The following is a 25,934-nucleotide window of genomic DNA, read 5'->3' as shown; positions in this document are numbered from 1 at the left end:
TCTGCAGTCAGTACCAATGCAGCAGGACCATGAGCTAAGATTGGCAAGTTCCACAGGTAAGTCACTCCCGAGAAGGAAGGAAGGAAGGAAGAGAGAGGCTGGCAGCTGCCCTCACTTCACTTTCCTTGATACCCTGAGGCTCCTTTCAGGTAGGAGCAGGCTGAGGTAAACTCCATAAGCTCCCACACTGCGCAGTACAGGAGAGAAGAACACTCTCCACTCAACAGCGTTAGTTACTCAAACAGACCAAGTGAGGACCGGCAACGGGCAGCGCTGAGGGTGTGACTCCGAGGGTGTGACAACAGCGCCTGTGTGACAGGAGCTCAGCCTGCTCACCTGGCACCCTCAGACACAGGCTACCCTCCGAGAGTAGCTTCAAGTAAAAAGCATGAAGGCACTTCTGCCCCTACCTAGACAACTAAGTAGACAAACACTGAAGAAGAGGTTAATCAGGCAATGACAGGCAAAGATTCTGACCTTGAGAGAGAGTCTGCACTGTAACTAAGAGCAGGAGACTCAAAGAGAACAGGAGTGAGTTCTGGAGGAGTGACCAAAAGAACTGCATAGAAAGACAGCCACGCCACACCCCATCATACCCCACCACACGTAAGCCCTCCTTCAGGCTGCCATGGAGCCCCACCTCCCCACCAAGAAGGCACTGGAGTAAGGGAGAGAGGCTAGTCTTATAAAAGGCTTCTGTGAGGAGAAGCCAGCACTCACAGGAAGACTGTACACACCGTCATAAGCCCCATTGAGCAACTATCATTCCACAGGCCTTTAAAAGCCACAGGCTCAACAGTGGACTAAGATTAGCCCTCAAGTAAATGATGAGCCAACCGCCAATAATTATGGCACCTAACTGGGTGCCTCCCCATTCAAGAATATTATAAAAGTATAAAATAATTGTGAATCCAATAAGATAAAATTCATTTTTCTAATTTCAAATTTAGAAATTTAAAATTCCCTAATTCTGACTTTATAAGTATTATTGAGCAACCAATTTAATTAAATTCCCTTTTTTAAATTAAAACATAAGTATATCATTTCCCCTCTTTCTGTTCTTCCCTAAGATCCTTCCCTAACATACCTCACCCCCTCCCTCACCCTTCAGTTTGCTTCCTCTCAAAATTATGGCCTCTTTCTTTGTTTTACACACACACACACACACACACACACACACACACACACGCTGGTATGTGTAGGGATAAATAAACATATAAACAAACACATGTTCCGTATCTTTCACAGTGCCTGCCCAGATAAACATTACCATTGCATGCAACAATGATGATGTTTTTGCTTTAAAATCAACATGACTCAATCCCTTATACTCAAGTTTCTTTACATCCAAGATGGAAGATCCATTCCAAAAAGGTAAGGTCACCCACAATGGTAAATAATAAATTAGGTTAGCATGAAAATATCTTTGCAGCACATAACACACAGAAAATATGTGCTGTGGTTCTAAGAAAATGAACTACAACTATCTTTGGCTTTATAAAGAATTCCTACACAGTCTTTAACATGAAACCGACACTGGTGAATGTAGACAAAAATCCCAGCATCATAGAGCTCCGAGCTCCTGCTAGCAGCAGTGGGCAGAGCCAGGACAGCACAGGCCTGGGCAGCCAATGCCAGTGTAACAGTCTGAGTCCTAACAAGATGTGTGCTCACCTCCATTCATATAATGACAGACAAACCTGCAGACGTTCCTTCCCCAAAACCCTGGATGCACACAGGGCATCTCTGAACACACTGCACATCCCTGTGATACTGAGCACTGTGTATAGCTATCAAAACAGTTGTTCTTTCAAGCGTGATTTTTAAAGCTATGTAAGAGAGCTGAAGATGTGAGATTTTGCTCAATAGAAAAATAAACTTTTAAATCGGGCAATGGTGGCACACGCCTTTAATCTAGCATTCAGGAGGCAGAGGCAGGCGGATTTCTGAGTTCGAGGACAGTCTGGTCTACAGAGCGAGTTCCAGAACAGCCAGAGCTATACAGAGAAACCATGTCTTGAAAAAACAGGAAGGAAGGAAGGAAGGAAGGAAGGAAGGAAGGAAGGAAGGAAGGAAGGAAGGAAGGAAGGAAGGAAGGAAGATATACTTTTACAGGATTAGCCCAATTCAAAAAGGCAAACAAAGTAAAAATTCTGCCGTTTTTCACAATTGAGGTTTTGCTACTTTAAGCCTACTGCTTTAGCCACTCATGACCCTATTTGGCACTCAGAAAGAGTTCTGCTTTAGATAATTAGAAACTAAATAACAAAAACCCTGCTCACTATGATTTATACCAGGGCAGCCCACCACATGCTCATTTCACTTCAGTCTAGCCATGGCTCACTAACATGACACTGGCTTCTCAAGTCTTCTCTCCCTCTCCCTCCCTCCTCCCCCTCCTATAGTCATGGGTGCACTGACAGTAAGCAGACAGATAACAGGGAGGCAGAGGAACTCCCTGGGAGCAAGGTCTGGGAGGAGGCCCCCAGAACACTACAGCTGATCTCATCTGCCAGCGGACAAGCAATGCCTCTCCCGCATAACAAGTCATCCCTCTCCAGAGACCCTCATCTCTTGGCACTCTGCAAAACATATGGTAAGAGTTTGTCTGAAGCCTCCTGAGGTTAGCCAAGTCAGAACAATTGTTTTAAAAGTGGAACTCTCCCAGGAGACAAGACACAGAACACATTTGTCAGAAAAAGGACCACCTACCATCCCATGCCTACACTCACATTCTAAGTAGTGGGAGAGCAGAGCTGGGATTCTGCATAAAGGAAAATTAAATCCACCACCATTATGCACTTGAGATACACTCTTCTGGCCTTTGGGGCACTTATACTCTCTCTCTCTCTTTGGGGCACTTATACTCTCTCTCTCTCTCTCTCTCTCTCTCTCTCTCTCTCACACACACACACACACACACACACACACACACACACACACAAAGAGGTGGAGAGACACGGACAGACAGACACTCTCAAATGACATTTCCTCCTCAATAGTATATATTATAGAGACAAACTTTTAATGAATATTCCCTGAAGACCTTGAAAGATCATTACCTACTTAAATTCCTAAGCAGAAAGGGCATGATCACACTGAAGTCTTCCTGGCTCATCCTCCTTCAACCAGGCTAGGAAAAATTATGCCACTTCCCCTCTCCTGCTCACTGACAGCATTGTCAATTTCCATGTTCACACTGCATCCAGAATGAAGAAGGGGAAAACAAACAACCCACACAAAGCTACAAGCAGCAGCACCATCACATCCACATCCAAGCCTACACTAAGTAATCTACCGACAAGACAAAGCAAACCTGTAAGGAGCTGAGGCTACCTCCGTGCACACGGAACAGCTGATCTTCCTATAGAGAAAGTGCTATACCTTGGACTAAAATATATCACAACCGCTGGTCTAGCTAATTCTCCTTTAAACTAACAGAAGCTTGTAGAGCAACAGCTGAGAGCAAATAGATAACTCACATCTACACACCCTTATGTAAATACAAATGGATCTCTCACATCTACACACCCTTATGTAAATACAAATGGATCTCTCACACTTATACAGCCCTTCCATAAACACACAAGGATATCTCACATCTATACAGCCCTTATGTAAATACAAATGGGTAACTCACATCTATACAGCTCTTATGCACACACAAATGGATACCTCACATATATACACCCTTGCCTGAATACAAATGGGTAACTCGCATCTATACAGCCCTTACATAAATACAAATGGGTACCTCATGTCTATAAGCCCTTGCATACATACAAACGAAACTTAAGAACTTACACTACAAGGCTGGGGATAACAGTTCAATGGCAACAAGCCCTGAATAAATAGCAATATTCTTCTCAACACTACAAGCTCCCAGACAGGATCGTGTATACATCTATGAAGAGATGCCTCCCTCGAAGACTCCTTAGTCCCTCCCATAGGGTCATGTCCAGGTTCTTCAAATAACCAAGCTCACTAGTGATGTAGGCCCACATCCTCACTCACTGCAGCTAGAGATGGAGCTAGATTCACTCAGGCTTCCAACAAGAGCGCCATGCCATGGTCTTCTCACCCACACTGTTCCTGCCCGCTGAGCCTGCTAACCAACACCCAGTCCCTGCTAATAAGGCACACGCCTGTCTGTGACTTTCCCAGGAATTAGCTCCTGCACCTGTGTCCCTGAGACGAAAGGGAAAGCAGATAATCTGACTCTCATCAAGACAGCCCTATCCTTGAGCCCTCCCCTCCCAGAGCTGACATCTGCAGCTCAGCTGCAGACCTCTCCTATCTGCCACCCAGGCCCCAGCATCACAAGCCCAGAAGCCTTGATGCTGGGGCAGGCTGAAGCAGTCCAAGGTCTTTTATTCACAATCAACACTTCCTCTGGATCCTCTCTGAGCCCCAGGCCACAGCAGAGGTCATTCCGAGAGAAGAGCATGTGAGAAACATCACTGAGGAGCTAACAGACTCGATGGTTGATTGTCCGTTGGTCTTTAAGCTCACCATCACTTTTGACTTTACTGGAATACACGAGCTTCCATTGATTGCTTTTAAAGGAGCACTACAAATAGTCAGTCAATCACCTGTCCAATGCTGCCTTCTTTTTCAAGCAAGAAACTATAGTCTGTAGCACAGTAGTACAGCACTACTCTAGCTTGGGTACACAAGGGTCTCATTAATCCCCAGCACAGAGAACAGCATGAATAACACAGAGCACGTAGCACATGTACACGTGAGCATGTACTTTATACATGTCTCATAGAGACAGGACTGAAGAGAAATACACTGAAGGGCTCCTGTCAGAAAAGGGGAGGACTTGATTTTTCATTGCACTCTCCTGTATGCTTCACTTTCTGCGTATTACACATTTATGACCAGGCTCCGCCTTAGAGAAGGAGGGTCAGACTTGAAATCCATCTGTGGTGTGAAGTAACGCACCAGGCGGCTACAACGGCTACTCAAGGAACACAGCACAGGCTGAAAGCGCGAAGCCCAGAAAGGAACTAAACTGTGGATTCATAAATAGCCAAGCTTAAGGCTAACTTACTTTTTAGACACGGTCTTTATATAAGCCTCACTTTCCTCAGTAATCCCTGGGTTTAGGGAAATGACGGTGTGACGTAAAGACCCTGCAAGCTCCTCAGGCTGCTGCTGAGCTCTCTCTACAACTTGGGGCTGGATCTGATTCAACACTGAGTCAAAGGCAGCAAGTGCAGGAGAGGAAACGTTAAAATAGCTTAAAATGAGGCAGCTCTAGCTCCTCATACCCTATGAAGGATGCTCTCACAGAGGCACGTCCCGAGTGTGCGCGGTGTGCGTGTGTGCATGTGTGTGTGTGGGTGGGTGTGCATGTGTGGGCTCACTTTTTGTTTGACTCAGTTCTCGGTTCCCATCTGAAGCTGCACAGTAAATCCTCATTGACTATTGAAAGAACGATCTTTTGTCATTAAATTATGGCAACAATCTACTCGACATTCTAACAGATGTTGCTGTCTTCCAGCCTCTGGGAACTTGGCTCCATGTTTTCTTTTCTCGATATAAAAAATAAAAGAAATGGCACAGATGTGGTCTAATACCCCACGGGAGCTTTCCCTTTAATCACTGCCCATGTGACCTCCATGATCCCTCCCCCGACATTTTCCTTTCTATTAGTGAAGATGTTTCCAATTAGAGCCCATTTTGTGGCCAAAGATGACATCACTCAGATGGAGGAGGGCTGTTGCGGGACGGTTGTTTAAATCAAAAATGCATTAAGCAAATGAGATTCTTAGTGACCTAGGACAATCTCAACAACTCAAGGCGCCTGGCCTGCTGCTGGACCTTGAGCCCCAACACCAGAGCAAAGCCATGTGCTTAGGTGATCACAATCTATCTCTAAATGTGCCAAGGAGGGCAGAGGTACCAGGGCTGGAATAACTTTAAAGTCACGATCTCTCCATAAACAAGTATGGTCCAACCTTACCTCGGTGACATCCATAACCTTGATGGCGGCCAGCTGACCCGTTTTAACATGTCGACCCTGAAGACACAGAAAAGAAAGAGTGGTCAGTACCAACACTCAAAACAGTTCCTCAGATGAAGTGGCTAAAGTCTCTAACCCAGCCTCCCCCGTGCTTTTTCTGTTACTAATAAAAGGTAACATGCTTTCAAGTGCATGCTCATAATAGAACAACGGAGCTGATAAAAACAAAGACAGAAGATCAAATGAATTCAGATAAAATATCAATTCCTTTTCTGATACATTTGATGTACCTATCACTAGCTCCAAGCTTCTCAAAAGACTTTTGTTAAATTTATGTGTCCATGTGTGCACGTGTGAGCTTATTTATACTACATGTATTCAGGAGTCCATGAAAGCCAGATGAGGATATCAGATCCCCTTGGATATATGTAGGGACTGGTAATCAAGCCAGGAAGCCATCTTCCCTGACACCAATCAACTAAGTGATCTGTTTTTCTATATATCAGCCTCAACCTTTTCTTCAATGGCCAAAAACACAAACAAAACAAAAACAAAAAGCCCTCTAGATATTTACTTTATGCCATAAACTGTAACTGAATCTTCCTAGTGGACCCCAATAGTTACTACTTGAATTCACAAATTATATTGAATGTCCCCAAAAGTCAATGTCCGGCATATGGAGACTATTATCCTGAGAAGAGGAAGTACACAAAAAGGTTCAGGGACAAGCAAAATAACGTCATAACTGTAGTCTTTGATCTAGGACCTAAACTGTGTAGCTTATTCATACCACTCTGTATGTAAAACAAAAAACAAAAAATAAAAACCCTGTGTTATCATCATCCTCCTTTCTCAGGGATGCGGAGGGTGGGTGTGGTTATCACCTGCTCTCTGAAGCAACTCGGAACCGCCCGCCCTGCTATCTTAAACATAACTACTTCTAAGGACTCCACTTCAAGAGTGGCCCTTCTGCAACAATGCAGAACAGAGAGAACATCTTCACATTTTCCAAAGCCAGTCTCTTGTCTGGTGACAGGAAGAGCACATTTATAACATCAAACCCCAGAACAACTCTGCATTTACTCTCAGAAAGTGTTCAGGAACTCAGATTATAACAAGGACAAAGCAGTCCTGGAAAATGGCATCATGTGACAACTAGTATGCTCTAAATAACAACGAGAATGTTCAGTAAACAGCACTGGGACAAGCTTTATACTGCTGTGCCCATGTCAGAGAGGGCACAGTCTATACACTTCAGTCTATACACACACAGTCTATACACTGGTATATGCACTTCATGGCATCATGGAGTACATCAGGCAAGATGCATCAATGTGGATCACTTAAGCAAACATAAGCCCAGAATATGAGAGTCTATCCCTCTGTCAGAAGTAACATCAAGTAGCTCCCATGACTATGTCCAACATGATCACATGACTCTGACAGGAGTCACATGACAAAGTAAAATTGTGCTTTTCTTGAACCCAGGAAGGGAGAGTGCATTTAAGACACAGTGTAGTGCACCCTCTGACTGGACCATGTGACAGACAGGTCCAATAGTTCCCATACAGCCCCTCAGCCCTCCAGCTTTGCTACAGTGTCTACTTCCAAATCAAGGCAGCAACCTTGTCATGGCTAGAAGTTGGGGGGGGGGGGGGGGAGAGACAGCATGGGAGTTTTTTTCTTTTTGAGGACACAGCTATGTGATGCTGGGTACTCTTTAGGAGCCTGATACAGTACCACCTTAGATTACAGATCTACAAAAAGACGCTCTGCAAAGACTTATATTGTGGCATCTTTCTTTATTGCAAATAAGTTAATTTGGTTAACGCATCCTCTGTCTGTGTCATTTCAGACACTGTGCCTGCCTCACAGGAACCAGAGTTACCCTCAGAGGAGAAACCTCACAGCTTTTGATTGATTTCTGCCTTTTTCTCTTCTTTTTTTAATTTTAGGAAAATTAATGTTTCCTTTTTAAGAAAAACAAAACCAGTCCTAGGCTTGCCAGGGATAGAAGCTAAGCAGAACGGCCTGTTTTTCAGCTCTCCTTCAGTGTTTCTAACCAAGTCAAAATTGCCACCTTGCCCTTGCAAATATGCAATACATAACACACGTTCCAAGAAAAATCACACTATAGAGTGTTAGAAGTCGGAACACCATGATAGCCTGTCTCCACCTTTGAGGAAGTCTGTCCCTGGCCCACAGAAGGGCAGAGCATGCTTCTCCTAGCATCAAATCCTAATTAACGGATGCATGTTGCATAATCTTTACCTAAACCACTTAGACCTCCTTAAAATATCTGACAGTTCTCTATGTCCACTGACAGGGAAGGTCTGATGGCCTCTTTCACGGCAGTGGGAATTTGGACAATACATTAACGCATCCAAAAAGGAGGAGCTCGAGCCTCTGTCGGTCTCTGGCCCACAGGGACGGCCCCAACACTGCCTTATGCCACGTCCTCCACAACAGGTTTCTTTGGCTAATTGGTTTTGGGTTTTTTGAGACAAGGCCACATGAGACCCAGGCTAGCCTCCAAGTCCTGACCCTTCTGCCTCAGCCTCTCAAATTCTAGGCTTACACATGCCCAGCTCCATCACAGCGTTAGACTCATCTCAATTCACCCTTACAATCCTTGCTGCTACTGCACACCTGGTAGGGGGTCACCATAATGTCACCCTGTTTCTGCTCATGGTGCATGTGTGCTCGCTCTCACTCCCCCCTCCCCCCCCCCCCTCCGCCTTAAAGTCTTTGTTGTTCGGCACCATCCAACCTCAAGGTAGATGCAGACAGGTGCCAGGTCATGGGACAATGGTGACCTTAAGGCCTGTACATCCTTGTAGTCTGGGAGAGCAGAGTAGACAGGAGCCCAGGCTGGCTCGGAGGGCACTCGGTAGCCAGGTGTGTCTTGGGCAAATGCCTGTGTTCCTCACAGAACATAACCCAAGTACCACTTCCCTCATCTTATAAAGCAGAGAAAGTAAGCCTTAGAGAGAGGACCCGCTCCCCTTACAGGTGTGCATGTTAAACAGATGCATCCTGTCTAACCAAATAAAACAGAACCTCAAGCATATTATTCTACACATATTGGTAGCAATTTCTAACACACAACAGCCAACAACAAACAAATTGCCAATCCCTGGCCTGGGCCTCTTAGAACAAAGAAAGGAGTATGAGGACAGACTCAGAACCCATGAGCTAGGTCTCTGAACCTTGTATAGGCTTTTGTCTGCTGCCATAGTTACCTCACTGGCCCTTTAAAAAAAAAAAAAAAATACTGGAAATCAAGATGCTTCAAATGTCTACAAAATTTAGTCCATAAATGCTTAACAACATGGTAACTACTCAAGAAGGTCTGGAAATGTTTGCTTGTGTGCGTACACACAGAGTATGAAGAAATACAACATGTATCTAATGGGAGAAGCAGGATTTGTACTCTATAGTCGAATCACATGACATTAAGAAACTAACTGCTCTCCTCTGCCGGGAAGGGCAGAAGGGTAGTTTCTAGGAAGCAGTAATCACCTGAAGAGAACCAATCAAAGGGGAGAACATGGATTCCCTCAGAACTGGAGCAGCACACAATCTTCTCCACTTCCCACAACAGGCAGGCAGGTGGTAGCGAGCCACAAATAAAAGAACACAATGTTTACAAAGGATGACAAGCCCTGTCACAAAACCATGCAACCTCTCGGCAGACAAGCAGGCAGGAATGGCTAGTCATCACTGCACCCAACCAAGAGAGATTCCCACAAGGCTAGAAAGATTTCATCATGGTCTGGCTGCTTCTCATTTACACTCAATGATAAACTTTGTTTCAGAAACCTGTTCCGAGACATCTGAGTGGTTTGGTGGGGTTCAGCTCATGAATCAACTTGTATAACAAGCAAAAAATACTTAGCTTGAATGCCCAGTGCTCATATAAAGCTGGATGGAGCGTGTCTGCAGGTCTAGTGTTCCTACGGAAAGAGGAAGGCAGTGACAGAAGCCAGTGTCTGCAGGTCTCCATAGGAAGGCAGTGACAGAAGCCAAGGAAGTTCACGGGCCACTTAGCCTGTGTCTGACTATCTGCAGTCAACAGAGATCCTGTACCTCAAGGTAAAACCCAGCAACACCAAGGTTATCAGTCTCTGACCTCCACACAAATGCACCGCCATTCACACACAAGGGTGGTGAACACTCAACACAAAGAGACAATTTTATTTAAAATAAAGTTTATGGAGGGGTTTAAAGAGACAGCTCAGTGGTCATGAGTATATACTGCTCTTCCAGAGAACCTGAGTTTGACTGCTAGCACAGGTAGCTCACAACCTCCTGTAGTTCCAGCTCCAGGGGATCTAACACACTCTTCTGGCCACTGCAGGCACCTGCATGAAGGTGGTATGCATACATACATACATACATACACATGTGCGTGTGCACACACACACACACACACACGCACACACACACACACACACACACACACACATTTTTTAAAAAAAGAAAAAAACAATCCCTAAGGTAGAGATGTTAGGCTTTTCTAGAAAAGAAGCCAAGCTCCAGACCAAACATAAAAAGACTGCTCCTGTTCCCACAGAGCGCGCTTGTGTTTACCTCAAATCCAACCTGAGGACTGGAGAGAGCAAAATGAGCCCCCCAACTTCCTAAACCAGTGTCCGCTAGCTTCTCTGGCTTCTCATGCACCCTAGGGTTTCAGGGTCACTCCTTCTGAAGACTGCTGAGCGTGGGAGAACGAGTCTTCTCCAGGGAGAGCTCACCAACTGCGATGGTCAGCCTTGAAAGTGTACACATGAGTGACAGACTGAGCAGAATATATTTAGAAATATGTATGTCTACACACATACATCTAGGGATGTAACCACAATTAATGAAAACAGGGGCCATGAACTTAAAAGAGGGAAGGGGGGTTATACAGGAGAGCTTGGGAGGAAGAAAGGGCAGAGAGAAATACTGAATTTTCATATAATCTCAAAAATATTTTTTAATATTTAAAAAAACGACTGAGAAGACCAGACCCAGATTCACCTCTCTCTTACACACATATGTGGAAGAAAAGCCACGGAGTCACGCCATCCAGACCAACACACCCCAGTGGTGTTCCATCTAGACCATGAGAGATCAGCTCCAAAATTCCAAGGCCCTCCTTGCTCTCAGTTATTTCCAACTCACACATGGAGCCTCCGCAGCCCTCTAGTAAACAGCGTGAGTTCAGCGCTAGGCGGTCTTGATGACCACCACCCATCCATCCAATCCAAAGGTAGAGACCAGTTGAACCAGTTCTGCACTGTGAACCTCAAAACCACAATCTTCACTAGGATTACACTTTTCCAGGAAACGTCTCTAAAAAAATTAGCAGGACAGAAAGGAGACAGAGCAGCCAGACAGCACTCCATGAACCATCTAAGCCAAGGAAGCATGTCACTGAGAAAACAGCTGGGTGTTCTAAACATCTGCCTGCCCTGCAGGAAAGCAGAACATGGCTGCAGGAGCTACAGTCTCACCTCTGACCCCTTCCACCCACCCCACCCCCTCACAAGGCTAAGAGCATCGGCTCACAGCTGTGCAAAGCTCACCTATTGCTCCTACTTCTAACTACAACCAACATTTACTGTCGCTTCTCCATCTTCCAGGGCCAGTGCTTCAGACGAGCAGGCAGGCAGACAAAGGAAACATAAGAATGTATATTATGGGACCAGTCAGAACTTGTGTTTTAATAAAGAAGACAGAACACCTATTCTCTTAAGAGTTTTAGATTAGAAACCTCAGCATTGAATCATGCTCTCTTCCAGTAAAAGCTACTTCACTGAAAGTAACACTAAGGAATGCTGATGTTAAGAGTGGAAAGCTAGAGCAGACAATATGATGACTACTTACGCCACACCCATCCACAATCAAAGAGTCTTCGTCTTACATAGCTGAGATGGCAAAAAAATAAAATACATTATGTACCATGTTTTCTTTAAGAACTGATATGAGTGAGAAACTTTCTAAACCTTGAGTCTTTGAGTACCATAAAAATGCTTTTGCTAATGGCCCAGGGGAATTATTATGAACACCAAGTACTAACCAGTCCTGCAGTAAGAACACTTCAGGGAATTATTATACCTGAATACAAAGGCTATGTCATCTGGGCTCTCCATATCTGTTCTGTCATTTAGAAACTGTCCAAAACACAGCTTCTTACACAGTAGGTTCAGATCCCAAAAAGGGAACATAACTGAGTTTGGGGTGTGACAGTTTGAGTATGCCTAGCCCGGGGAGCAGCACTATTTGGAGGAGCGTTAGATTAGGTCTGTGGCTTGGGCTTTAAAACCATCATCCTAGCTGCCTGGCTAGCGGCCTTCAAATGAAGATGTAGAACTCTCAGCTCTGCCTACACTATGCCTGCCTGGATGCTGCCATACTCCCATCTTGATAATGGACTGAACCTCTGAACCTGTAAGCCAACCCCAATTAAAAGCTGTCCTTTATAAGAGTTGCCTTGGGGGCTGGAGAGATGGCTCAGCAGTTAAGAGCACTGACTGCTCTTCCAAAGGTCCTGAGTTCAAATCCCAGAAACCACACAGTGGCTCACAACCATTCGTAATAAGTCGATGCCCTCTTCTGGTGTGTATGAAATTAGCTACAGTGTACTTACATATAATAATAAATCTTTAGATCGTAGCAAGTGAGGCCCAAGTGAGCAGGGCTGGAGCAAGCAGAAGGTCCTGAGTTCAATTCCCAGCCAGCAACCACATGATGGTTCACAACCATCTGTATAGCTACAGTGTACTCATATACAGCATGTGTAGGCCTGAGCTGAGAATCTAGGTTATCACCGTGTCTGGTACCACACTGTCTAAGTACAGGGAGATAGGAGACAGCACAATGGGCAATGCATTCAGGTCCTCAGCACCCATGTCAAAAGCTGGGTGTGACAGCATGCACCCAGAAGGAATACTGGTACTGAGAGCAGAGACAAGAGGATCCAAGGGGCTGGCTGCCAGTCAGTCCAGCCAATCAGTGAGCTTCAGTCAGTGAGACCCTACTCTAAACATTCCATAAACAAGAGAGATGAGTAGAGGAGGCACCTAACATTGACCTCTGACCTCGATGAGCACACACACAGCAGCCACTACTCACCCATCAATTTTAATAAAGATCCTGCTTACTTTAATGGCAACCATTTATCCAGAAACACACACACACACAGAGAATTGTAGTGTTATCTCCTTACCCAAGAAGTTTTCGTCCACTTCTCCCCTGTGACTTCATAGCAGGGTTCACTTTGTGAAATGACACCCACAACATCACTGCAGTACTGATGTGTAAGTGAGAGCTCACGGAGGCACTGGGGGGCAGCGGCTCCCACTGGCTCAGGGATAAGCAACTCAGACACTATCTAAAGGCAAGGGATCGTGTGATAAAAGGATTCTGACTCCATTCTGGCCTGCTGACCTGCCCATGGATTCTCACTTACCACCAACCTAAACCTTTAATTAAAGTTTGCACACGGCTGCTTCTCTAACCTACACTGCTCCTGAGCCTATCTAATCAAACTGTGAGCACTCCACTGAATCAGAGAATGAAAAGGAGAAAAACATCATTATAAAAAGAAAGCCATGGTGCACATCACTGCTTGCCTGTGGTTCCGTGGGCAGTGACTCAAGGGTTGCCCAACAATGACAAAGGTCATTCGCAGCCATATTAAAATAGACTCTGTGTTGGCTTGCTCTGGCTATACCAATTCCATTTCATGTTACTCTGGCACCATATGAAGGTACTTCCTGAAAGTTCAACAGCCAGAACCCACTCTGAAAATCCTAAGAGCCAGCTCTTGCTCCTGGTCATTTGCTGACTAAATCAAACATCACTTCCTGTAGCTTCTGTGTTGTAGGGTTGTGGGGAAGTGTGATATTTGAACTTTATCTCTTTTTGTTGAATATTACAAAAAGCAGGGAGTTGTGCATCTCCCTAAACTTTATTAGTGCATGCTCAGGGTATAAAGCAACGGGTTTCATACATTTCTGTTCAATTATAGCGTGAACTTTGGGCATATTCCCTCTCCATTACCATCCTGTCTTCCTTTCCTCTCTTACTGATTTTTGTCTTCCATCTTTAAAGCCCAGACTTCCAGCATTGGTGCCTTAGGCTGGGCCAAGGCTGAGCTGGCAGCGGCTCCATAGGCTACAGCAGTGATCAGCATCTTCCAGCCTTCCTCACTCAGAGTCATGAAGGACTCTTGCAAGGTACAGGCCACCCTTGGGCCTGAGCTGAGTCTTTGGGAGACACTGCTGTTGTTACTGTGTAGCCTTTGTTGTCTTTAGTCAAATGCACTTGCTTGATCCTATCTGAATCTGTGGCACCATATCCCATGGAGAATAATATCAACACACTTCAGTATTAACAGCAAAACACCAGTTCTCAATAAGAAAAAAGTTGTAAACACTACCCTGAATCACATGTTGCAGTAAGTTGAACACTGAAACACAGTGAATAAGATATATAGCTGTCTCCTGGATGCACGGAATGGGCAGGTACTGGATTAACAAGGAGGCAGTACAAGAAGCAGGAACCACGAGGGGCTGCCGGAGGTGCTGACAGAGCTGACAGGGCACTCCTGAGAGCCCTGATCCTGTCCTCTTACTCCATTGCCCATACTAACCTACCATGCAAGCACGACCCTGAGAGACAAGACATATGCCAGACACAGGCAAACTATAGGTAGAGAGCGTCTCCCATCCCTTAACCAGCTATAAGCTGTTTTTTTGGTGGTGGTTGTTATTTAAAGTGCTGGAAAAAGAAGCAAGTCACTAAATTCCTGGACCCTAAGCTCTCACCATCAATACCAGCCCAGGCCTACACACAGTAGGCAATCAGCTGAAGGTTTTCAACAAATAATGAAGACAAGGAACAAACCTTTGTACATACAACCTCAACAGGAGCCAGGCCCTTCAAGCTCCTGTGACGACCTTTCCTTCTAGCTTTCCAGCAGCACCTCCTCCAACAGACCATCCAGGGGTAAGTTTATTGAGATACAACTTCTTCACAGAAAATACAATTGAATGGAGGTGGGGAGACGGAAGGAAAGGAGAGGATGGGGAGGGAAGGGGAGGAAGAGGAGGAAAGGAGACAGCTTCTCGAGGGCCAGACACTCCAGTTGCCTCATGTACTCAGCCTCACACACTGTACACCATAGCCTTGCAGAGCTACTGAACAACAAAAACACACAGGACACTTCAGGGATTTACACTGATAGGTGAATATAAAACCTGCAGATGGGTAGCTACAACCTTAATCCAACACTTACAAAATAAGAACCATATAAATACAAAGGGGGAGGGGGACTGAAAACCCTAGTCACCATTAAGATGATTAACCCAGAAATCTGTGATAATGCAAAACCCTGATAGCTAGCTGGAGAGGCTGCCCAGGACCTGGCTCTGGAGAAGGCCTGTAGAGCTGGCTATAATCTATGAACCCTAGGGTCCTCCAAGAGCACTCAGAGGTGTATTTCCTAGGAAAAGCATGGCTCTCTCTTAACATTAAAGAAAGAACACACTGAAGGCTTTAGGGTAATGGATCTGTTCTAACTATAGATTCAACAATCCATACATGTTTTTAAAACTATCCAGACTTCTGCATACAAAGAAAACTAGAGCCACTTTTACTTGACATTTTTTTTAAAGTAACTGGACCAAAGCAACAAAGACTCAGGAGGTACCTGAGCCCTTGATTCACTTTTCCTGTTTCCTCAGTGAGGAGCACTCAGACAGACAGACAGACAGACATATCTGCTCACTGCTGTGTTTCCTGGCATTGTCTTCTCCCCTCGCCCTCCCCTTCCCTTTTCTTACTCTTTCACAGCATCACTCAAGAAATTCCACATTTACAGTCCACGGTGACCCAGGACGTTCAGATGGAAAAGATCAAAACCAGGACAGGCAGAATTCCTACCCAGATGCTACAATCTTCAATGAAGTGCACGGAGGGCCCAGTTAGTGCACAGAGCATGAGACGGGCAGCCGAGGGACATCTCTGAACACCACCCCACACCAACATCAAAGTGGGCAACACTCCTCTGAAAACCAGACAAGGCGAACCTGAGGATCACAGGCTGGCGGTGCGGTGGCGAGCGGGCAGGCCCACACCAGAACCCCCCTCACTAGACACCCCACATCTCAGGAAGGACGAAAGCTGACGCCTGGTGCAACTTTTCTTTTCTTCCTCCTCGAGTGGAGACATAAAACAGTTTCACTCAGGTTCCTGGACAGCTAAATCTCCACTGTCCTCAGTTTAAGAGGAACAAAATGTGGGCGAAAATAATTATTTCAATAGTTTTGCTTTATTTAATTCTTAAGTGTGCTCTTAATTTGATACTTCAAAAGAATATTTTAAAAATCCATTAAATGTCACCAAATAGTACTGCAAATCCTCTTTCAGGTGCACAAATCCTCATAAACCAGGTTTAAAAGGACCGAAAGTTTGAGAGACGATGATTCTGAATGGCTGTCCTGTGGCCTAGACTCCAATTATAAGTCTGTGAGCCTCTGACCCTCCTCATCGGGCAGCCACGCCTCAACACTAGCTCAATGTCCTTTCCATGTACCCTCAGCCATGACTGGTGATCCCAACCAAAGAACCTCAGTAAAGACAGCAGCGTCTGCTGAAGGCCTGGCGGTGGCTATGCTAGGCTTAGAGGGCCCAGAAGCCCAGGAGGAGCACTGCTGACCTCACCTGGATCACCTCAGGACCAGCCACCTGCCACAAGCACACTGCCTCCCTTACTCTTCATTTCCACCTCCATGTAGGGAAGAGCAGGTGTCCAGGAGGCCAGAGCCCTCCCTCACGACCCCTCCCTCCCACAATGCCAGTCTTCAACACAACGTGTGACTGAGGGATGAATACAGGAAACAGCATGATGAAATATGTGTGGATCTACATTCCACTGCATCCTGGTACGGTTTCATACCACCTAGTGACAGCTGTCTGCCCAGCATGGCTGCCTAGTCTAACAATTTTGGCTCTAATGCCTGACGGCCACAGAGACATGAATGGCCCAGGAACCCCTGGTTAGTCTTCTCAGTCCAATGCAATGGAGAAGATTAAAGGAAAACACTGAGTCCTAGCTTCTTAACAAACAAGGCCAGGAGGAAGATAGGCTGTTGCTAATCACACTGTCTGCATTGCCACAGTTTTACACAGTAATATTTTTATTCTGTAAAAAAATCAAAGTGAGCCAAATTCAAAAATTTCAAAATGCAAAATGGTGGAACATGTCTATAATCCCAGCACTGGGAGACTAGGCTAAACAGAGGGATCAAGAGCAAGCCAAGCCTCTCTAATGTATGGAAATGCTGCCTCAAAATATGTGCATGTGTAAGATTCATGATACTAAACTATTCCTATGACTATGACATTACTATGATTATAATTATGACAGCCACATAGGTAAACAGCTTAAGTAACTATAGTAATACATACATGTCAAGGGAAAAACTATACAAATAAGTAAACATTATAAAAATTAAGAATTTCTATGTTTCAATTAGTTATTCAAAAGAAGTTCAGAAATAACTCTATATTAAGTAACTGGATACTCTGTATTTCATACTAACCCCACCCTCAGAGGCAGTGATAGCAGTAGGGCAGGAAGGGAAGGAGTTGTGGTCTGGGTACCAGCAGTGCACATTACAGCTCACTGGCCAGTTACTAGACAGCATCAACCATTGAAGCAAATCTCATAGCTAAGTAAAGGATAACTTCTGACTGGCCATTCCTGCACCGGTCAGAAGGGGGGTGTCTAAGAGAGGAGGAGGCTACTGGAGCCAGCAGCTAGAACACTCTCAACACCAAAAGCTGTCGCCTGGAGAAAAGGACCCAGTGCACCACCAAAGCTAACTCTTAGGCTCGCACCAAAGGTAACTCTCAGGCTCGCACCAAAAAGTACCACAGCTGTACTTCCCAACGCCTGAGATTAAACAGCATGGCTATTTTGGAGATTACAGATTATGGCACAACCAAGGCCAAAGGCGCCAAAGTAAGTTGGTCAAAAAATAAGCCAAGGGCTCATTCTGAAAATTAACTGCAAAATAGAGGCTAGAAAAAAAATGGCACTAAGAGAAATAATAAACTCTTTAATCCTGAATTAGTTGGGAGGATCTAATAAAAACCAGGTTAATTACAGCCCCTTTCCGCTCACCGTGCAGTGAGATAACATACTTCCACTTCTGAAAGGAGTCTCAAAGAAACCACTGCAGTTCTTTCTCATTAGACCAGACCTTGTCAACACCTCTCTCAGTGGAAAGGAGCTGGCTGACCTATGCAAGCAGAGTTTAGAAACACTATTCCAGTACAGGAAACATAAAGGGAAATGAAGACAAAGATGCCAAAGCTGGAAACAAATGAGAAAAAAACACAAGCAATATTAACCTTTTAAAGAAAACCCTGAAAAGGGGGAGGCGCCAAAGCAGACAACAACTCGACACGAGAAGCTTAAGGTTCACCTCTTTCCAAATACCCAGTCAATTCTACTTGCATGTATATTTGCAGACAAGAAGACCAAGGCCAGACCTCAATGAGGCAGAGACAGATGCTGCTCAGGCCCCAGAATCTTTCGACCATCCAGTAAAGACATTTATGTCCATGCTTTGGAAAGTAAATTACTCAGGTGAGTGGCAACTGTTGAGGCAACATCATCCCTCCCAGGTTATGAGACCACAGCCACCATCTTCCCCTGCTAGCCCCTCCCTGCCCCGTGTCAGCCCCCCCCCCCCCAACTGTCTCAGTACTGCCCCTCACCGTGTCAACCCGGCCCATCACCATCAGCCCCGCCCCACATCGTGTCAGCCCCGCCCCACACTGCCAGCACTTAACAGCACCAGAGGGCACCACCACACACTCAGAAAGTAGAGGTAAAAATTTGTCAGATCTATTTTTCCATGTTAAATTCGTGTAGCATAGAGAGCAGGCAGCCACTTTAGTTCAATTTACTGAACAAAAGAGAAATTCGGCCCAGAAACAGTCAAAACAAGAGCATGGGTCCACAGAACAAGGTAACTCAGAAGTCCTCTGTGAGAGCCGTCCAGGACCAGCAGAAACAGCAGGAGCACGCCATGCATGCCCTGAACCACAGATAACCCTTGTCATTACAGCAAGTTTGGGTTGGATTGGGTGGGTGTTTGCTTTACTTTGCTATTTTTGATTTTTTTTTGTTTTGTTTTGTTTTGGCTTTTTAAACTAAGTGGGGGAAAGGTCAACATGGGAAGGACGTCCCTTAAAAGCATTCTGGGTCTACACTTTAAACACAGCCTCAAAAGTCACTGTTGCAGGACAGAAAATACCGTTTTGTCTACTTTAAATTGTTCAAATATAGAAAAGTAAAGGCCACATGGCCCTATATGTAATGACTAATCGTTTACTGTCTAGATTAAGCACCTGCTAACATAAACATTGATCTATTTCTCCTAGTAAGACAGGTGACCTCCCTGAAGCACTTCAAACGGGACAGCAAGACAACCCTTTCTAAAAGGAAGAGTGCTGCCTAGCAGTTTTCAGACACAATTATCAGAGCCGAGGAAAGCATGATCCCCACATTACCCACGAGTCAGGCTACACTCACGCACCACACTCTAGCTTGCTTCAACCATCTGCCTCACTATCTTTTCCTGACTGTGTTGCTGTAAATGTGAAAGCCACACCTCCTCACACACATGCCCATAGGTGGCATTAACTGGGAAGGTTTTAAGACCTTTGGAGACTTGCCAGGAAGTATGTCACTAGAGGTGAGTTTTGTGGGCAGGCCTCCCTTTCTTTCCCTTCTGCTTGCTATAGTAAACAGTACTAACAGCCAGCGGGCTCCCTACCCCCATCGTCACCTGCCACCACAGACCTTAGCCCTTCTTACACTGCAGCCAAGATAAACATCTCTGTACCTAAGACCGCAGACCAGCTTCTTGATACAAAGTCTCAAGGAGAGTGGATGGCTTCTTGATACAAAGTCTCAAGGAGAGTGGATGGCTTCTTGATACAGTCTAGTGTTTTGAATGCATCTGACTGGTCCCTTGTATTACCTGTGTTGATAAATTTGTTCCTCTTAGTCAGAAGTTTACCTGGCTTGATTCAGATTAGCACTGTTAGGAGCCCTCTCTGAATCAAGGCATACCCATAGTGCTGCCACATAATGGAGGCCATTGGACTGTGTGCCACATAATGCAGGCCATCAGACTAATAGAAACATTGTCATTTTCCAGTGTATTTCTCTCCCTTTGAGTCTCTCTGAATGTAACCTACTAGCTTTAAACTCTAGAAAAGTTGGCTTCACTCAGTTCCCTTGGCTGAAAACCCAAAGTACTTGTACATATTCCGGAAGTAACTCTGGCTCTTCTCCATTTAGAATGAACAAATTAAGTGGATGAAAATTTTTGTTTTACTAGCCCCACCAATTTAGTGGCCAACAACCCTAAAAAAACTCTGACCAATATACGGGACCAAAGGGTGTGAGAGATCCACACCATCCAGTCACTTGCTGTGATCCATAAAGGCAGGCACAAGCAACAAATGGGTGAGCTTGTACTCTTTAAACCACGAACCAACTCACATGCTACTACAGCAAGCAGCTCTGAGAACAGGGGCCTCATCCACTCACTCAAGTGGGAGCTGAGGGTGTGTGCAAAGAAGCCACACTTCTCCACCTTACTGAGCCTTCTCTGGAGCTGGGCTGAGCTAGGTGGATTTAGGACCCAGCATCCAGTCTCAATCAAAGGCAGGTGTTTAAGAAGACAACCTGGATCTTCTGCCTCTATGCTGTTCTGGCCTCTTTCCTCACATATCAAATGATGGTCATCTGTCATCTTTCCATACATGATAGCTACTCAAATTCATTACCATACATATTATATCCCAGCCCCTACCCACCCAAAGCAACTGCTGAGAACCAGCATCAAAGAGACCACTGCTTCCCATAATCCTCTCCTCTACTCCTTCCAATTACACCAGAAGGAGGGCTAGGTACTGAGGGCCCAGGAGGAGGAAATTCTTATTAAGTCAGAGACCCTCCCAGCCCTCTGCTAGTCCCAGTGAGACAACAGTACAGCTTTGTGTACCACATGCTTGGGGGGGGGGGGTGTTCTCCACAGCAATTTAGAATGAGGAAATTATGTTTATTGCCAGACTTTTGTTAAAGGGCTCCCATTTAGATGGTTGTGCCCTTAATAATCTCCCCCTGTGCCACTTCAGCTGTTTTACCTCGACAAGAGCTGACAACTCAGCAGATGGCATCAAAAGTACTTCTGTGCTGAGCTGAATGGGAGAGCCAGGGCCTGGGCCAGACAGAGGCTCTATTCACAAGTGCCTCCTTTGAAAGCTTCTCTGCTGCTCCAAATCCTAAGTCTTCAAGTCAATGCAAGGGGAAAGCTTCACTGCCCAGAAGGGGAAGAGAGGGAGGGCAGGGGAGAACATCAACTGTGCTACCTGTGCCAGCCATGGATGGCTTGCCAAGTTGAAGCCAGCGTAGATTACGCATCACATCGACACGTGATGCCTACCATATTGTATATTCTGGATCAGGATTTCTTCTAGACCCTTAAGATGAGGCACCTCTAACTGAGAAACACACAATCCCTGGTATCAAAGCCATCGCCTGGGTCACAGCATCACCGGTTACCACATTCAGTTAAAAGTTCACTTCCCATCACAAGCTTTCTAGTCCTGAAAATGACTTTGCTTGGCAGGGGCTCCTGGTTCTATTTTTCCAGCCAAGAACCTAACTAAAAGCGTCTAAGTTGGCCAGTCCTACAGACCTGCTGGGCCAGCATGGTTCAGGGAGTTCACCAAGGTGAGCTCTGGCTGCTTCCACCTGTGACTGCCCTGTCCTGCTTCCAGATCCACGCTGTGTGCACTCAGTGCAGGCGACAGATGTGGCACCTACGATGCCAGACACACAGACTCAACTACTTATGCAATATCTCACAAGTCTCTCGGTAAAATCCAAGCCATCCTGTCTGCAGTCATAAAAGAAAAAACAAAGCCTCAACTCTTCATTAACATAATCAGGAAACTGAAGCGCTTTGTTTACATCAAAACCGAAGAAAAGCATTTCTGCTCCGGGAGAATATTTATTCTTTACACTGTACTTACTGCTGCATAGAGTATGTACTCTTTATAGTAATTTGTATAAAGCACAAAAGCTGCATAGAAAGAAACCTTATTGTCTGAACAGTTTGCTCCCAGAAGATTTATAAAAACAACTGGTCCTTTGAGTCCCTCCTAAGTGGGAGATGCATCTGACCCCAGCCAGCATGAGGGATAGAGGAAGAAAGAGCAAGACCTGGCCATATTGTGAGTTTGAGGCCAGCACAGGTCTAAAACAAAAGATTCCTTAATCCAGTTAAGCAACTCAGCTTTAACCTAGATTTTGTTTTAAACTCTACTTTTCTAACCATACTTAACCTCCGCTTAACTACATTGCTTTACCCAGTTAATACCTTGTTTGTATTGGATGGAGACATTTTTGAAACAGAGCCAATCATTAAAAGGAAAGGGGGCGGAGTTAGTGAGACCGCTGTTACATGGCCTCTGTCACCAACAGCTCCCTCCCTGCCTCTCCTAGGAAATCTACAAACTTGAAGGAAATACTAAAAAGGTGGTGTTATGCAAGAATCTTCAAAAATGGGGTGGAGGGGGAATCTAAGAGCTCTTTCTAGGAGAAAACCAAGGAGACCAAAGGCCACGAATGCTGATCGCACAGACATTTAATATGGTTTAACAATCATTTTCAATGATTCTCTGTAAGACACTCCAGTAAGAAGCCTAAATAAAATAGCACCCCCTTTTTAATAGCAGGAGGACCCCAAAAGAGACTGATTTAACTCGAGATTGTTTAACTTGAGAGAACAAGCTGGCAAGGTGGGAAGTTACTTCTGATGTCCCTATATGTGACACTGGCTGAGTTTCTCAAGCCTTTTCCTTCCTTTCTTCAGACCAGCTGCCTCCTCATACAAGGAAAAGCATCTAAGGCCAAGCTATAGGAACCTCAGGACAAAGGATGCCAAGGAAACAGTGGAGAGTCAACTTGAGACCTGGGGGAGCTTTATATAGACACTGAGGAGAGGACAAAAAGCGACATGGTGTCCTCAAGTCTCTCTGTACCATCCCTTTTTCAAAAAGGATGTAAGACAGCTTTATCGCCACAACCACAACACACAAAACATCTGATTTACCATGTTCCAAGACAATGAGTTCTACGATCAAATCCACTGTTACATGGCAGACTGTTTTTATAAAGTTTTATTTTCCCACTTAAAATACTCAATGATCTGCCGGGCAGTGGTGGTGCACGCCTTTAATCCCACCACTTGGGAGGCAGAGGCAGGCAGATTTCTGAGTAACAAAAAAATAAAAAATAAAAATAAAAAATAAATACTCAATGATCGGTTACTAGTATTGTACATTTGGTTTACTGAATTAAAATTCTGGAATGAATTTTACACTTTGATTTTTATTATTTGCAAACAACAGATCATTATGGTATAGAAATGACCTACTCCGTACAGTTTTTATGATTTGCTAGGATGGTGTCTCACAGACCCAGGAACATAGTTTATACGCAATGTTTCTGAAACTTGTAACAAGTTTTCTAGAACTGCCAAGTGAGGGTGATCTAAAAATAGGTTAATAGGTCATTATTCCAAAAGCACTCACAAAATAATATTCACAGCAACGAGTTTCTCACGTCACTTAACTACATGAACTACCGCTGAAGGTTCCTTAGGCCTAAGCTTTCCGCTCACGTATAGTACAGCTTATAGTTAGGCCTATAATGAAACCTCGCAGGAAGGTCTGAGAAGCAGCACTTAGGGTCAATGATTTATTTTAAGATCAGAGTCTTCATGACCTCCCGAGACAAAGATGGGTCAAACACAAAGAGAGGGGCATCCACTGTTCTCATGATGTACAGGCAGAAAGCTAGCACGCCTTTCTACTGAGCAGATGCTCACCTCATTGAGCATCCTCAGCAACAAAAGGAAACTTGACTCTCTATCCCTTACACACACACACACACACACACACACACACCACCCCACAGAACAAAACAAGACGACAAACACCACCTCCCCAAGACCAGCAACACTGAGGGTATTGCTATACTCCACGTGCCCAGAAATGCATCAGCAGTGCAGAGCCACTGTTCCCCAGCTCCATGAATAACTAGCCCTGAGCCTGGGAAGGCTCACTAGGACAGCTACTTCAAAGCACAGCCAAGTGAAGAGGAACTGTAGCACTGGCTGGGTTTACTTTCTGCCCCTATGCAATCAACTAAGAAAAAATACTAACTGTTAGTTAAGATGTGTGTACGTATGACTCAAAGCCCCAAAATGCTCACAATGCCAATATTTTCACTCCCAACAAAAATGGCGGGTTATATTTTAATATTCCTTTCTTACTGTACAGAACTAAGAGCAGGCACAGTCAAATCTTCAGTGACAGCTGATAATGAAAAGGCCAATGGCCAATGAGAAAGCAAAGGTGGATGTATGAATGCACAAGGTTCTGTCAAGTCCTCTCAGGTAGTTCTCCTTCCTCAGAGAGTATCCCTCACAGTATAAACTAACAGCTTATTAATAAAAACATCTTTAAAAGTACTTTAAGGGAAGTGGGGGATGTGGAAGAAACCGTGTTTACTGGCCACGAAGGTGGGGAACAAGGAAAGGATGAAATGCAGCCGACTCCCATTATCCCTTTTATCAAACTCAGAACTCAGATATGGCTAAGGCTTCCTGCTGCAGATACATGGCCAGCATTCCTGTAACAGGCAGTTCTGAATGCAAACACAAATGCCCGTATATACATTTTGTCCTGTGCAACACGGACTCCGATCCCAGAAGCAGCCAAACTCAGCTACTGACTGTAAGGATGAAGAATACACTAGGGACCAGAAGCCAGGTCTGGGAGACATGATGCCCTTCAGCTCCTCCTAGTGTCCTAGGTCCGCCCAACACTAGCTGGGCAGACTTTCCCTCCTGCAAAAATGGAAAATGGGAGGGTGGGAGACAAACAGTGAAGAAGACAGGACAGTCCTCTTGCCAGGCTGAAGCACTTACTTTTAGTCCCTAGTCCTGGCCATGTGAATTCAATCTTTGTGACAGACAGAAAGCCTTTACTAGGAAACCTACAAGAAATCTTTTAGGAAATTTTAGGCCAGAATACAAGAATTTTTCACTCTACTTAAAAAATACATATATATCAAAACAAATTCCATTTTTAGAAAGCATTTGACAAAATCTTGTCACTTTGTTAATCAAGATTCACAAATCTAGCACAGGCAAATTCCTCATTAACTTTTCTAAACTAATACAAGATGGGGGTGGGGGGGAATAGCTGTCCATACCCTCAACTACCTCAATAGGTTACTCTAAACAGATAAAAACAAATACATTTAACCCTGCTGCTCGCTCTTGTGACAACACACAACTCGGTAGTTAGTCTCTGTCAATGTCACTGTATTATGTGGCCTTCTTCTGGGTTTCTTTCCAACCCTCTTGAAAATGAATAAAGCAAGAGGCTCTCCCTCTCTTCCCACCACTGAGCTGCTGAATGCGCAAACAAGGTGCTGTTTTTAGCGCCAGCCAAATGCCAGCCTCATTCTCCCACAGCACTCTCCTCGGGCTTTAATTCACTCTGCTTAGTGCAAACGTAAATCAACAATTCTAGCTCCCACAGAAAAACAGGCACATAACCCAGAACCTGAAAGTGATTTCTCACAAATACACCAGCAACCAGTTCCTGGATCTGAGCAGCAACAAGAAGACTTACTGTTAACAAATCTCCTGCACAGACTCTCAGTCACAGAGAGAAAACAAAGGCCATGCAGATAAATAGCTAACAATGAAAACCAGCAATGTTGTTCAGGGCTAGGCACTCATGCTAGAGCCTGGCTCCTCTCTTGCTAGGACCACCCCTCTGCATACGAGCAAAGGTAACGGCT

The 25,934-nt window shown here is 44.9% G+C and overlaps 1 protein-coding gene across 29 annotated transcripts in view; it reads right to left on the bottom strand.

Annotated features, from left to right (window-relative positions):
• The window catches only part of Map4k4 (mitogen-activated protein kinase kinase kinase kinase 4), a 124,061-nt gene that overhangs the window by 57,543 nt on the left and 40,584 nt on the right, over window positions 1-25,934 (bottom strand). For all 29 annotated transcript variants that reach the window (XM_085836655.1, XM_029480914.2, XM_029480924.2 and 26 more), the window contains exon 3: window positions 5,972-6,028. In XM_085836655.1, coding sequence (XP_085692781.1) covers window positions 5,972-6,028 — 57 coding nt within the window. The remainder of the gene's footprint in view (window positions 1-5,971; window positions 6,029-25,934) is intronic.

Source organism: Mus caroli, unplaced genomic scaffold, assembly GCF_978045245.1.
Source record: "Mus caroli unplaced genomic scaffold, Mus_caroli_1 scaffold_1, whole genome shotgun sequence".
Classification (NCBI taxonomy): domain Eukaryota; kingdom Metazoa; phylum Chordata; class Mammalia; order Rodentia; family Muridae; genus Mus; species Mus caroli.
The sequence above is the reverse complement of the archived record's forward strand: the minus strand, read 5'-3'. Positions and strand labels throughout refer to the sequence as shown.